Here is a 14,538-nt window from a genome sequence, read left to right as displayed (position 1 = left end):
TGGGGTATAGGGATCACACCAATGGAGCTTTCATACAGTCTAAATTGTTAAACTTTTTTGATTTAGTTGGATATAAGACTGCAGTGTTTATGTATAAAGCCAGGAGCAATTTATTACCTGGTGGAATTCAAAAACTATTTAATGAAAGGGAAGGGGGATACAATTTAAGGGGTCAGTTAAATTTAAAAATTCATGCTATACGTACAACCAAAAAAAGATTTTGTATTTCCATAAGTGGGGTAAAACTATGGAATAATTTAAGTGTGGACATAAAAAATAGTAATAGAATTGACAAGTTTAAGCATAAATATAAAGGTATGTGTCAATCAAGATATATGCAAGAACAGGCTTAATGATTAACTACATGGACAATTGTGGGTGTGGTGTATGAATGTTAACACTCTGTAATAATTCTTTAGTATATTACTTGTGTGGTGTAGAAGAGAATTATTTATGTAGAGATACTGCTTGCAAACCAATAATGGTAAGATGATGTCATGGGGTAGGACTGGATAAGTCTGACTTCTTCCTACTCCATTCAAGCATGTCCTAGGTATAAGCACATTGATATTGGATTAGCATTTGTTGGATATGTGTAAAATTATGTGTTGACATATCAACTGTCTTTACATACTTGAAAGAAAAGAATAAATCAAATCAAATCAAATCAAATCAAATCAATACTTCAGTACAGCCCATGATGAAAGGGAAACTAACCACCCCTGAGTAAAGTACACTGGTAATTCAACAGGAAGGTCTTTCAGAGATGGATTTTCTTTTGGTATGATTATGTGAAAAAAGGCCTTCCGATTTAAACCCAAGGACTTTGCTATGCTGCACAGAACAATTTAAAGAGAGTAGGCTGCTTTCACAAGAGACAGACAATTTTCTTGTTTTATTCTGCTAGGAATTTTTTTTGTACTGTTGTGCATATTGTATGTATTACTGACACAAGTAGCCTCATGTCTCACTGAATCAACTGAACACTTTCAGCCTATTCAACATAAATATACAATAATAATAATAATAATAATAACAATAACAAACAAATACTGATCATTTCTATTTCTAAATTTTAGGTTTGTGTTACATATTTTTGGCTTCATGAGTTCAGTGATTTGAAAACTGAACAGTTGTGTGTGTCACTTTTAAGATACCACTCAGGACATCACTGTCAGTAAGCCTGGCAGTGGAGAACATCCGTACCAAATTTATGTCAATCTGGCCAATAGATGAGATACTGATTCTTGCCAAAGTGAAAAAAGTATACATTATAATGCACATACAGTATTGTGCTAGCACAGCACTGCATGCTTAAAAAGCAAAAAGTTTAAGTGATGCAAACCTGTACCTCATATTCATACTCTTCAGCCCTCTCTCCCTCTAATGGGGTGCTGGACAGGTACTCTGGACAGTCATAAAATTCGTGTTCCATAGTGTGGATGGAATGACAGCTGGAGGAAAAAAAAAAAACAGAAAAAAAGCCATTTAAAGCTATTCTACCTCTACCTTTCTTTTCAGCATACTAGAGGGTCTAGTCAGATGCAAAACAAACAGATACCATATCATCAAATTAAAGTTCAGTCATTTTATTAATACATATGTAGCATATTTCTTAATGTTGGTTGTCAGATTTTGCAACAAAACTCTTAACAGGCAATATAGTTATCAAACATTCCTTCCCTTAAAAGCCATGACCTCTGTAAAATGTCACCCTGATAACTGCTTCTCTATAATCATTTATTAAGACTGGCAGATTTGTAGTTTTATAGGACAAATTGATTCATTTGCTGCTCAGTAAAGCCTTATAAATAGCCACAGAATGGACGTAGTGCCATGATACCTACTCTCTCAGTCTACCGGCTTTTAATCGCCCAGCAAAAGCTCCCATTAAAGAAAATGGATGTAGCACACAGACGCAATTATTGCTTGCAGGTTTGGCGCTGCATAATGATATCACTGGGATGAATAGTTGGCTATTCTGGGGTTTACATACTATAATACAACTGCTCAGTAACTATCATGAAATGAAAGGGAGCAAAAAAACACCCACTGGGAGGCTTCAGGTTTATTTGGAATGTAATAAAAAACAACTATTTTCTAATATAGAATTAACAACAGTTTAGACAAATGACGCACAACCAGGGAAGTCTAGGAGGCTCTGCTTGGACTACTGCCCTCGTGACCCGGTCTCGGATAAAGCGGACGAAGATGGATGGATGGACGCACAACCTGTCCATTTCATCTTAGTGTGTACCATTTCCATTCAGCTGACAGCTGGAAGGCTAATGCATTGGCTACAATTGCACAGTGTTTGTCCTCACCTGTCAGACAAAAGGAAGGGACAGATGTCAGGGATGGGAGGGGTAGCAGGCTGGAGCTTGGCCAGTGCCATGATGTGCTCAAACGTGATATCTGTTTGTGTGCAGACGTCTACCACACACAGGTCTTGTGGCATGCTGCTGTAGTTATGTGCAACAGCAGCTGTAGCTCTGGTCGGGGTTCGACGAAGAACCTGCACAACAATGGGATCTCGCCTGATGGCCTCCACCACTCCTTCTTCATGACTGACCTTGGCGAAGTCACGCCCATTCACCTGGAGGAGCAATAAAGCAAAAAGTCACTTTAATGAGAAATTTGGGGCTTGAATCTTTATTGGGAAATAACCTCAGTAATCATGGAAGGATGCTGACATCTATGATGTTGTAAGTTATGATGGAACGATGCAAATCATACTCTTAACACCTGAATTCCTTTTTTTCCAGGTCAGTGGAAAGTGAAGGGAAACCTTTCATATTTAATAAAGGTTATGGAGATTTCATTTATCTAGGGACAATTTTTCAGACACGCATGTTCTTTTTAGCAACAGCCTGTTTCACATTCACACCTGGGATCCTCACAGTACATTTGCATGTCTCCACAGTTAGTTGAATATCTTTCAGTGAAGCAACTACAAATTACTGCCTTATATGCCAAAGGGCACTTTGGCAGCAATTCTTGATAGGAGCTTTTTTTTTTTAACCTACACGGTATTTTTTTCCCAGAATAAGACATTTTAAATGCTGACCACTTATTCAAAAATGTGCTTTTCTAACTTTTAGGCTACTGCCAAATTTATTGAGACTGTATAATGTACTGCATTTTCTGTAATGGGCTCATTTTATCTCGTTTAGTTTTTCTCATTCTTTTTCAAATCAACCTATCACACATACATTATTTACATTGCATTCTAACCATTAAGCCCATTAGACCAAGAATAATAAAATTGATTTAAACATATGACCAACAAAGTGGGGCAAAGTTGAAGCAGATACACTTTGTTCCATCAGGAACATCAGCTTTTGCGTGTGGCACCTGCTTAATTTATGACTTTAGGAAGCACCAGGGAAACCGTGGAAAATAGGTGTATAAGAGATCATACTGACAGCTGTCATTGTGACAACACAAAAACATGCATTTATTTCATCTCTGGCACCCTGACACTTTTACAAGCCCCTGACACAGTTACAAGCCCCTGCTAAGCCTTTGCTTAAGGTAATTTACAGTCCGTCATAACCTGAAATTGATTGTTTTTATTGATTATGGATGCCTGAGGGTGTCACAGTATTAAGGGCTTAAAATGTGGATGCATATGCCCTAATTGTGTGGATGCTGTAAAGCACACTATGTTATCCTGTTCTTTATAGATTCTTTATAGACTTTAGCTTTTTTTCAGCAGATTTTGCCCCATTCAAATGAATGGGAAAAATTTTCACATCTTAATATCTTCAGCATACCTTCTGCTAAAACCACCATTTCAACTATTAAGCAACTCTTCAGCTATTCATACTGAAGACTTTAGTATGATTATTTTTCAAAACTTCATACCTTTGAAATATTTAGCTTTATTTTGAAAAAATCTTGCCCCATTTAAATGAATGGGAAAATTCTACTTCAGCATACTTTCAGCTATTTCAAGTATCAGCATGTTCAGCTCCTGTTAGGAATGCTCGAACACAAAATGAGCGAGCGGAAAAATAACGGACCCAGGTAGCTGACTTTGGTGCAAGCAGTGAGGTTTATTTACAGTGTGAGTGATCTATATATGGTGAGAGATGACCGGGTGTCGATCAGCGGCAGCAGAAACACAGTCAATGAGGAGATGGGTGATGATGGGCTGGGCTGCGAACGGAGGGATCACTCCTGGGCTGGTCGAGGTGAGGCGATGATGGCTGAGAACACAGAAGTACGCAAACAACAGGTTAAATGGGGACTGTGCATCGACCTGTGAGGCGGTGGCTGGTAGAGCTGAATGAATCCAGGGTCCAGAGGAGAGGTCGATGGAAGCGGTGGAACGACAGAGACGGCGGGGCAGGATGAGACTCGAGAAAACATTGAACACAGATACTGGTGTACTTGACACAACAAAAACAGAATGATAACACGTACGGGGCCTAGAGACAAAGAACGAACTGGCAGGTGAGTGACCGGTGAGCAGTGTATAAGTAAGGAGGAAAATTAACGAGGCGCAGCTGGTGAGTAATCAGGGAAGCGGGACAGGTGTGTCGAATAGTGCAATCAGTGCAAGGGAGCAGACTAGTGTGAGGAAAGGAAGAGAGGATTGTGCCGCCGGGCAAACCTGACAGTTCCTCAAGAACATTCAAGCTTCTATCCACAATTTTTCTAAACTTCATACTTTTGAAATATTTAGCTTTATTTTGAAAATCTTGCCCCATTCAAAATGAATGGGAAAATTCTACTTCAGCATACTTTCAGCTATTTTAGGTCTCAAAATGTTCAGCTCCTCAAGAACCTTCATGCTTGTCTTAAGTTTTCTAAACCTTATATCTTTGAAATATATAACTTTACTTTGAAAGTTTTGCCCCATTCAAATGAATATGAAAATTCTACTTCAGCATACTTTCAGCTATTTTAGGTCTCAAAATGTTCAGCTCTTCAAGGACATTCATGCTTCTATTCAGAGGTTTTCTAAATTTCATACTTTTGAAATATTTAGCTTTATTTTGAAGGTTTTGCCCCATTCAAATGAATGGGAAAATTCTACACTCAGCACACTTTCAGGTATCAAAATGTTCAGCTCCTCAAGGACATCCATGCTTCTCTTCAGACATTTTCTGAACTTCAACTTTTGTCTTTTCAGGATTTTTGTAAACCTTATACCTTTGAAATATTTAGCCTTATTTTGAAAATTTGCAATTCAGGCCACCCATTGGTCAGTGCACCTCAAGATCAAGATCAGGGTGCCAGAGACACACACACACACACACACACACACACACACAAACACACACCTGGTCTAGATCACATATCAGAAAGCAAGCGCAGGCAGGGGTTGACCTACTCACACCAAATGACCAATAGGCTCACAAACTATTGAAGGTTGCACCCCTGTCCAGGGCAGAGCAGCCTAAGAAGATAAATGTGTTGTAAAAACTTAATTCAGGATTCAGAATCTGGTTTTCCTGCGGGAGCTCTGTCTCTCTGAATCCAGCTCTGTAAGACCTACCTGTGATCAGACTTTCAGTAAACTTTCTGTTGATTTTAAACAGTCCTTTCCTGTCCTCACTTCTCATGCTTCCAACAAAAGAATTGGGTTAATTTCTAACAGTCCTATTGGACTATTTTCACATCTTAATAAGTTCAGCATACCTTCAGTTAGAAAAGCCATTCAGGTATCAAAATGTTGAGCTCTTCGAGGCCATTCCTACTATATTGCATCTCATCCTTCAGATTATTCAACAAAGAACTTCAGCCATTTCTTCTCAACTATTTCAACAAAGAACTTCAGCCATTTCTTCTCATCTTTCGGCTGTTTCAGCAATTGATTTCAGGCATTTTCAGGACAATCTTTCAGCTTATATTAGCATCCACACGCATTTTCGACAGGAAATGCATTTCTCTAGTTTCACCATTATTACTGGAAGAACAGAGCAGAAATCTGGACAGCTACATTCAGTTTTAGCCTGGTGAATGTGCTTAGTAACAGCACATTTTACTTGTAATTAGCAGAATGGTTTTGTTTTTGTAATGCAGACGTATTTCACATGATTCATTTGTTACATTTTTTTTTTAATAATCAGTGACAGAGGTTGAGAAAGTGTTACAAAAACTTTGGCTGCCCATCTGTACACATCCTAAACCTAACTTCCCTGCTATCATGACAATTAACAGATGGCCACATCAAATCTGTGACCTTTTCTTTTTGACGTTTTTCTCACATAACCATTCCCCTCTACACACAGTACCTCAGTTTTACTATCCCATTTGTGCATCTCTAAAAAACTGCAGCAAAAGTTCCACAACATTTTTAAGTTGTAATGAGGTCCAGATGGGCACATTAATCTCCAATCATAGGGAATACTCTGAAAGGCGGGTAGTGATCATGCGTGTACACCTGTCAGTATGTTTACCTGCTGTTGTTCCTCTATTCTTTGTGCCTGTTGATGAGCTAACTGGGGGCTGATTAATAGCCAGCAGATGTGACAAAGAGCGGAGGATAATGGCTCACAATGCGCAGGTTTTATGAGTGTGTACGTGTTTGTGTGTCTCAAACATCTTGTACATCATGTACATATACTGAATTAACATAGCATTAGGGATAATTAAAACAAATAAATACATGCATTAGAGATGGGTTTTAAAGCTTTTAGATGTGGGTTGTAAAAAAACTCAAGATCATTCACCTATTTTTTTGTGTATAATTTCTTTTTGTTATATTAGTCATTTTATTGTCTATTTATATGGTCGGCATTAAACCTTCAGTAACATAGCAAGTCATAACCAAAAACAATGTTTTTATATGTTTCATTGAAATCTTCTCATATTCTGTTCTGTCAACTCTGTGTATAATTTATTTTCTTTGCTGGTTCCTCTTATTTTTATATTTTTACTCTTGCAACCCCATAGGGGTTGTAGTTTAATTTGCATGGGATCTTCATTTTTAGCTGTACAGCTGTGCAAGTGAGCAAGCACGCATGATATATGTGCAAGTGCAGTATATGTACTGAGACATGCAGGTGTGTGGATTCCATCAATATCGAACAGTAATTCCATTTTGATTACAAGTTCCCTTTCTCATTACTCAGCTATGCTCCTGTGACCAAACATAGAAACAATATCATTTCATTAGACCATCCGATATAACCCATGAAAGATCCATAAGAACACAAAAAATTGTCTGAGTTCATGGTGGTCCATAGGGATGGTTGTAATGAACCAACAGCGTAGCATGGCCTTCATATACCTTTCAAGTTAAAGGTTATCTTTGCCAATAAAATTTGTTCCCAGTAGTCCTAAACCAAAGCTTCTTGTCAGTTCAAACACCCCTTTCTAAAGGTGAAGGTTCAAAGTGACATGCTACAGTTTGGGAGGACTGAAAATACTGTAGCTTATGTATGTGTGTGTGTGTTTCTTCTTTGTGTGTTCCTGTTAGCATAGTTTGTTCATGCCATCTATCTACAGCCTTTATTTAAAATGCCATTTCCTTGTTATCAGTCCACTTTGTATGGTCGTTATTATTTCTTGAGATACCTGAGTGTTTTTTGTTTGTTTGTCTTTTCTATATACAGTATTTATACTAGCCTAAAAGAGCCGGCCAATGACTAAAACACAAAATTTGGGAAAAAGGATTACAAAGCTAACACAGTTAGCTAGTTAATCAAAACCCTTAATTTTATGAATATAAGAGAAACATTAATTTTATGAATATAAAAGAAACATTAACAGATCATGAACCCTAATTAATGGTTGCTGTCATAGGAAAATGCTTTTTCTATAAAGAAAATAGAATCATCATCAGTATAATTGAAAACATTTACTATACAAATAAAACTGAATTGAACTGAACGTGTGAGAGTAGCTACTCTATAGGTTCAGAATGGTAGTTACTGCTAACATTATTAGCAGGACTTTGTCAGCTACATGTTGAATCACCAAAACTGATTTGTGACTTAAAAAAAACCAAAAAAAAAAAAAAAAAAAAAAAACGGAATAAGTATGTAAATGTATATTAGCTAAAGCTAGCTGAGGATCAACTTCACATAGCTTTCTTGCTTTGGTTGTTATGGTTTAGTCCCCGCGAACTGAGGTAGGACTCAAAATGGCTGACCCAGGTACTAGTAAAAGACAGGTGGTTTTAATGGTAGGGATACAAAAGAATGAGGAACAGAGTCAATGAATACATACCACCAGGGCTGAGCAAAGATGGCAGAGGAGAACAGGACAAACAGGTACAAAAATAAACTAACGGCAAGAGGATGAGGATGAGGACGTACAGGTGAATAAACAGGCTAACCTCGAGGACTGGTGAGCAAAAAGAATATCCACAGCACAGGAACTGTCAGCTTGGATAAAAAGTAACATCTGGTTAACCTCATGGACAAAAAACAAACAAAGAGGTCCACAGCACAGGAACTGTCAGCGTGGACGTCTAACACAAAAAAAAACACATAACCAACGTACATAATGAGATCCACAGCACAGGAACTGTCAGCCAGGAAATCAAAATGCCGTACAATACATACCATGAACAAAGGTCTGTCACGGGTATGCGAGTTACAGTAGTTACTTTAGGTACCGTAGTTACGCAATGAAATGCTCCGGCGATGGCGGAGCGTCTACCAGAGTAAGTAAGGAGGAAGGTGATTCAGGAAATGCGCGTCAGCTGTGTGCCACATGCAAACGAGTCACTGATTATTACATGCGCAACCGCTGAGGTGCCGAGCCCACAGGACGAGAGAGCAGAGGAGAGAAAGGCGATAGATTGGCAAGTCGAAAAAACAGAGGAGAGAGGTGGAAGAGAGGCACGTCGCGCCGAGCGGACCTGACATTGGTTCTTTGTTGTTTCGAACCAGAGTGCAATATCTCAATTTTGCTTAGTTTTTAACCACAATTTTTCAGATACTTTGCTTGCTATTTTTTTTCAGAAATTACATACTGTAAGTGTTAAGGATAAACTTTTTCATTTCAGAATCAGAAACAGCTTTATTAGCCAGGTATGTTCGACACACAATGAATGTGATTGTGGTACAATGGCTCTCGATGTGTATATACAATGGTCTTCTGTAAGGCAACAAGTAGACAGGTATACAGGATAAGGCTGGGAGAACAAAAAAAAAAAGAATGTGCAAACAAGAAAAAGGAATGTGCATTAGGAAAATAAAAAATAAAGTACTTATAAATAAAGAAATATATATATGCACACAATTTAGATGGAGTTTTTCAGATAGATTTATCCATCCATTTTCTAAACCGCTTAGTCCCAAACGGGGTCACGGAGCCAATCCCAACCGGCTGCGGGCAAGAGGCAGGGTACACCCTGGACAGGTCGCCAGCCCATCGCAGGGCCAACACACAGACGAACAACCACTCACACACACACAAGCACTCCTATGGGCAATTTAGAGACACCAATCAACCTATGCTGCAGGTCTTTGGACTGTGGGAGGGAGCCGGAGCACCCGGAGAGAACCCATGCAAGCACGGGGAGAACATGCAAACTCCACACAGAAAGGCCCCAGGTTGGCCGGGGCTCGAACCCAGAACCTGCTTGCTGTGAGGCAACAGCGCTAACCACGTGCCACCCCAGATAGATTTATACAAAGGTATATTTACAAGGTATTGTACTGAGAGTTCTGTTATATAGTCATGGGTTAATTGTTCATCAGTGTGATGCACAGGGGAAGAAACTGTCCTTGTGTCTGGTTGTTTTGACGTACAGTGATGTGTAGCACCCTCCAGAGTGGGGAAGAGTTCATACAGTTTGTGTGCAGGGTGTGAGGGGTCTGCAGGAATCTTCTCTGCCCTCCTTTTGACCTATGAGGTGTACAGGTCCTTCACGGAGGGCAGGCTGGCACTGATCGTTCTTTCTGACTGTTAACTTGGAGTCTGTTCCTGTCCTGTTTGGTTGCAAAGCCAAACCGGACAGTGATGGATGAGCAGAGAACAAACTCGATGAGTCCTCTGTAGAACTGTATCAGCAGCTCCTGGTGCAGGTTGAACTTCCTGACCTACATCTGCTGGTCCTGGGAGATAGTGGAGCCCAGGAACTTGAAGGACTCTACTGCTGATACAGTGCTGCTGAGTAGGGGCGTAGGGTAGGGGGTGCTCTTCTAAAGTCCACTGTCATCTCCACTGTTTTGAACATGTTCAGCTCCATGTTGTTGCAGCTACATCACAGTTGCTGCTGTTCAACCTCCCATCTGTAGGCTGACTCATCACAGTCTCGGATGAGACTGATGGCCGTTGTGTCATCTGAAATTTTTAGGAGCTGCTGGGTCTGAGGTGAGGTGGGTGAGGAGGAAGTTCTGCTTCTGAAACCTATAGTAAAACACACTCAGCTTGTCTGCCAGTTGATGGTCTTCCACAGCAGGGGGGGTGGTTTCATGTAGCTAGTAATGTTTTTCAGGCTTCTCCACACAGATGAGGGGTCATTGGCTGAAACAGTTTTTTTTAGCTTTTCAGACTAACTCTTCTTTGCTACTCTGATCTCCCTGGTCAATATGTTCCTGGCCTGCCTGTACAGGATCCTGTACCCACTTCTGTAGGCCTCCTCTTTGGCACTGACGAAGCTGCCTGACCTTAGCTGTGAACCAGGGCTTATTGTTATTGTATGTGCAGAAGGTCTTGGTGGGCACACACGTCCTCACAAAAGCTGATGTATGATGTCACAGTGTCGATGAATTTGTCCATGTCTGTAGATGCAACCTCAAATACACTCCAGTCTGTGCAGTCAAAGCAGGCCTGACTGTTTTGATCACCAGTTTCGCAGCTTTATGTTTCTGGCTATAGGTTGGGATGAGATGGACCGTGCAGTGATCAGAGAGACCGAGGGCTGCACGTGGGGCATAGTGACAGACACTTTTTATTACTGTGTAGCAGTCGTTCAATGTGTTTTTGTCCCTTATGAGACAACTGACATGGTGTCTGTATTTGGGCAGTTCGTGGGTGAGAATTGCTCTGTTAAAATCCCCTAGAACAATGAGGGGTGAGTCGGGATGTTTCAATTCCATGCTTATCTGTTTGGCCAGGTGCTGTAGTGGGCTAGCATGGGCTTGCGGTCTTATATACACTCCAACCAGAATGAATGGTGAAAATTCTCTGGGAGAATAAAATGGTTTACATTTGATGAAAAGAGTTTCAAAAAGTCAGATTGTGGACTTATCTCAGTTTTGACCAAATTACTCCTACTCTGACTTTGTAGCAGACATTTTCATTTTATTCTAATATGTCAGCTGTCTGCTCTTACCTCTTGTATCTCTTCTGCTATGAAAAGTTCAGTGGATTCTTTTGAGGAGGCTTTGATGTTGTTTCCTGTGACAAAGTGGATGAGGACACTCCACTTGTCCTTAAGACAAGTCGTGTATATTTCTTACTGTCTTAATCTGTGTCTTAAATGTTTGATTGCATTCACTATGTGGATATAGTATAAAGGAGGAGGCAGTTTCCAGCAATCACTTCCTCATTCTGTACGCTCTCTGATGTCATCAAGGATGTCACAGGGTTGATTCATTCCAGGGGCTATTTAATCAGCTGAGGTGGAGCAGCTGGAGGGGTAGCAGTTGAAGTGTAGCTGTGTGCATGTGCCTGTAAGTTGTGTTCAGTAATTTTGAGTAGAATTTTCTTCAGTTTTGTGAAGTTAACCATTCTGTTTGTTTAGTGATTCTGTTTTGGCATGTGTACTTTGCTGGCACTTCTTTAAAATAAATTATCAATTTGAGAAACCTGTTGTTGTAATTTTTGAGTCTGTCTCATACACAAACAACACAGTCAGAGCTTTATATTAGCGCACAACAGACTTAAAAAAGGTCTACAATGCTTTTTTTGATTAACTATGTTTAACGACATAATACCAGCATGTCACACCGACAAAGGGCTTACGGTGAAACACTAAAAAATTGGATGCCAGTGAGAGACCCCTGGCTTATAACCCTCATCTGCCCCTTAGGAGGCACAGGGCTTAAACTCACCAGCTCACTTCAGCTCAGTACAAGTACTGTTTTTAAACTGGCATATTGTGATGAGTGAGGAGGTGCAGGTGGCATGTTCCAGTAATCTGCCAAATCTCATTTCTTTTTCTCCTTTACCTGTATTGGGATGATTCAGGAAACTACTCTCATGTGACAAGGACTCTGTGTTATAAATGTCTCATTTCAATAATAAAAGTCTGACACACTATCATTCTAGTGCAACAGAGGCAAAGCAGATGATGGTTTCATAAATTTGAGTGGCAGGCTGGTGGGCCATGCTTGGTCAGCTGTATCAGATTGACCCTTGCCTTGCTGCATGATGAGAATACCATGATGCTACTGATGCATGTGTGACAAGCATCCAGGGAAAGGTAGCAGGTTGAAATGAACCCCTTTACCATTGTTTGTTTTAAACCTCTATCTGTGCAAAGCATTTTACTGTATTTATCAGCCCTTCCTGACGCAACCCTGATCCGAACCCAGGCTGCAGCGGTGAGAGCGCTGCACCTTAACCACTAGCCTACCAGGGACGTCTGTATTATCAATATATAATGAATATTTATATATCATTAACAAACGGTCAGTTAAATGTTTAAGATCCCCATGCTAACCCAGGGTACTAATTTTTGTGTTTGATTTTGGTTGGACAAGTTTATTTTGGAAAGCTTTGTGAGGCTTATGCAGCTTGTTCTGATACTGTTCTGCTAGTCTGCTAGAGTTTGCATTTCCCCAACTCTCAACAAAGATGGGAAGTGCAACATTAGCATCTCATATTGTTAGTATATTGCTATGGTGGATGTTCTAACTTCTACCAGGTTTTAAAGTTAACTGTTTTTCTTGAATTTACGAAACTTTTATATGTTAAGATTGTATAAGATGACATGCTGCCATCTTTTTTGTAAGAAAACGTACCAGAAATTTTAGTTACTTTATAAGTACTCTGAAGTACCCCCCCCAGAAATTATTCATTATCACAGCAATTTCAGTACCATTTAGGCAATTGACAAACTTTAAAGAAATGCTTGAAAGAAAAGGCCCTGACAAAATTCATTATTCTTTGTCATTATTCATCCATTAACTATACCACTTATCCTGAAGAGGTTGAGGGGGTGGTGCTGGAGCCAATCCCAGCTGACACTGGGCAAGAAGCTGGGTACACAGGTCGACAGGGCGGACATATAAAGACAGACAACCACACACACAAACGGGCAACTTGGAGTCGCCAGTCAACCTAAACCTCATGTCTTTGGACCGCTGGAGGAAGCCGGAGTACCTGAAGAGAACCCATGCAGGGACAGGGAAAACATTCAAACTCTGCATAAAAAGACATTGGATCAGCCCGGGCTCGAACCAAGAACTTTTTTGCTGTGAGGCAGCAGTGCTAACTGCTGCATCTCTGTGTCATTATATCAATTTAAACTGTGCTGGCTTTACTGAAAGAAGGTAGTTCATTCTAACCTTAACATTTAACTTCCTCCACTAACTGGAAATGGATTGCAGGAGAGGAGAATAGTGGGGTGCAAAGAGAAGTCATCAGTACCTCACTCCATGCAGTAAAATTTAACAATTTTGACCTCAGGTAACTACAAATCATTCTCCTAATTGTGCAATTTTCTTCAGATTTTTAAAAATTAACTTTAGGATAAGAAAAACCCGACTGTAACTCCACTCTAAAAGTGAATGAGCAGTTGCTAAGATTTCACTTCTCTTTTGCATTTTTAGCCAGTCTTGTTTGTCTTTTCCAATCAGCAACTGCTCACTATGCATTGTAATGATCTGCTCTTTTACATTTCTGCATTGCACCAATTAATCAAAGTGACAAGGTATTTAATGAGAAGCAATTAGGGTGTTAACCAAAATGCTAATCAGATCAGGGGAACGTGTGGGAGAGTGGAAGAAGTGTGTTTGTATTGGTACTGATAGTGGTGGCTTGGGATGTGCACAAGTATGTTTATGAGAGTTTATGTTGATAAGCTATGGTAGCAGCTCCAAGGAGATTCTGCTCAGTGCTTCTATAAGGACCCTTATCCAACAAAATGAGTTCACCTCTTCATTTCGTTGTTTCCATGCTCATCTGCACCTGTGACTACATCTATGTCCATGCCTACGAGTGTGTGTGCAAGTTGTAATGAATGTCCTTCACAGCTTTTCATAAACATGGGCTTCTGCACAACAGGAGAAAACAACTAATTACAGTAGTTCCACAAGAGGAAGACTGCATGAAAACACAAAATGCGGATTAAATAGCTGCTGTCAGAATGGATGTAAAGTAGGCCGCTTAGGATCAGTCCCTTCTGCATAACACAGTATTTGTGTGCAGTAGATTAGACTATGCTTCCTGTCAGAATCACTCTTCACAGTGCTGGCTTGTTTTAGCTGCTGGATCTCAGCTTCAGAGGGAGGGTTAAAAGTTAAAAATGTATGAACTTTCAGCTAAAGAGTAACATGCTTCAAAAAAAAAACTTGCTGCAACAGCAGAGACCATTGCTTCTCACATGTTCATGTTCACTATTACTTGCTAAAAGTAACAGTCTGGTGTACTGTCTTTCAGTTGGATATTCAAGCCCCTCAT

The 14,538-nt window shown here is 40.0% G+C and overlaps 1 protein-coding gene across 2 annotated transcripts in view; it reads right to left on the bottom strand.

The window, feature by feature from the left end:
- pdzrn4 (PDZ domain containing ring finger 4) overlaps positions 1-14,538 on the bottom strand; it is a 52,626-nt gene that overhangs the window by 22,398 nt on the left and 15,690 nt on the right. The window contains exons 1-3 of one of the 2 annotated variants that reach the window (XM_020599705.1): positions 8,523-8,658; positions 2,325-2,596; positions 1,352-1,454 (exon numbers count right to left, since the gene is read on the bottom strand). In XM_020599705.1, coding sequence (XP_020455361.1) covers positions 1,352-1,454; positions 2,325-2,596; positions 8,523-8,525 — 378 coding nt within the window. In that variant the 5' untranslated portion in view covers positions 8,526-8,658. Of the gene's footprint in view, positions 1-1,351; positions 1,455-2,324; positions 2,597-8,522; positions 8,659-14,538 lie in introns of those variants that run through there. The other variant, XM_020599704.1, reaches the window with a different exon arrangement.

This window comes from Monopterus albus, unplaced genomic scaffold (assembly GCF_001952655.1).
Source record: "Monopterus albus unplaced genomic scaffold, M_albus_1.0 scaffold41.1, whole genome shotgun sequence".
Lineage (NCBI taxonomy): Eukaryota > Metazoa > Chordata > Actinopteri > Synbranchiformes > Synbranchidae > Monopterus > Monopterus albus.
Note: the sequence above shows the minus strand (reverse complement) of the source record. Positions and strands in the feature narration are given on the sequence as shown.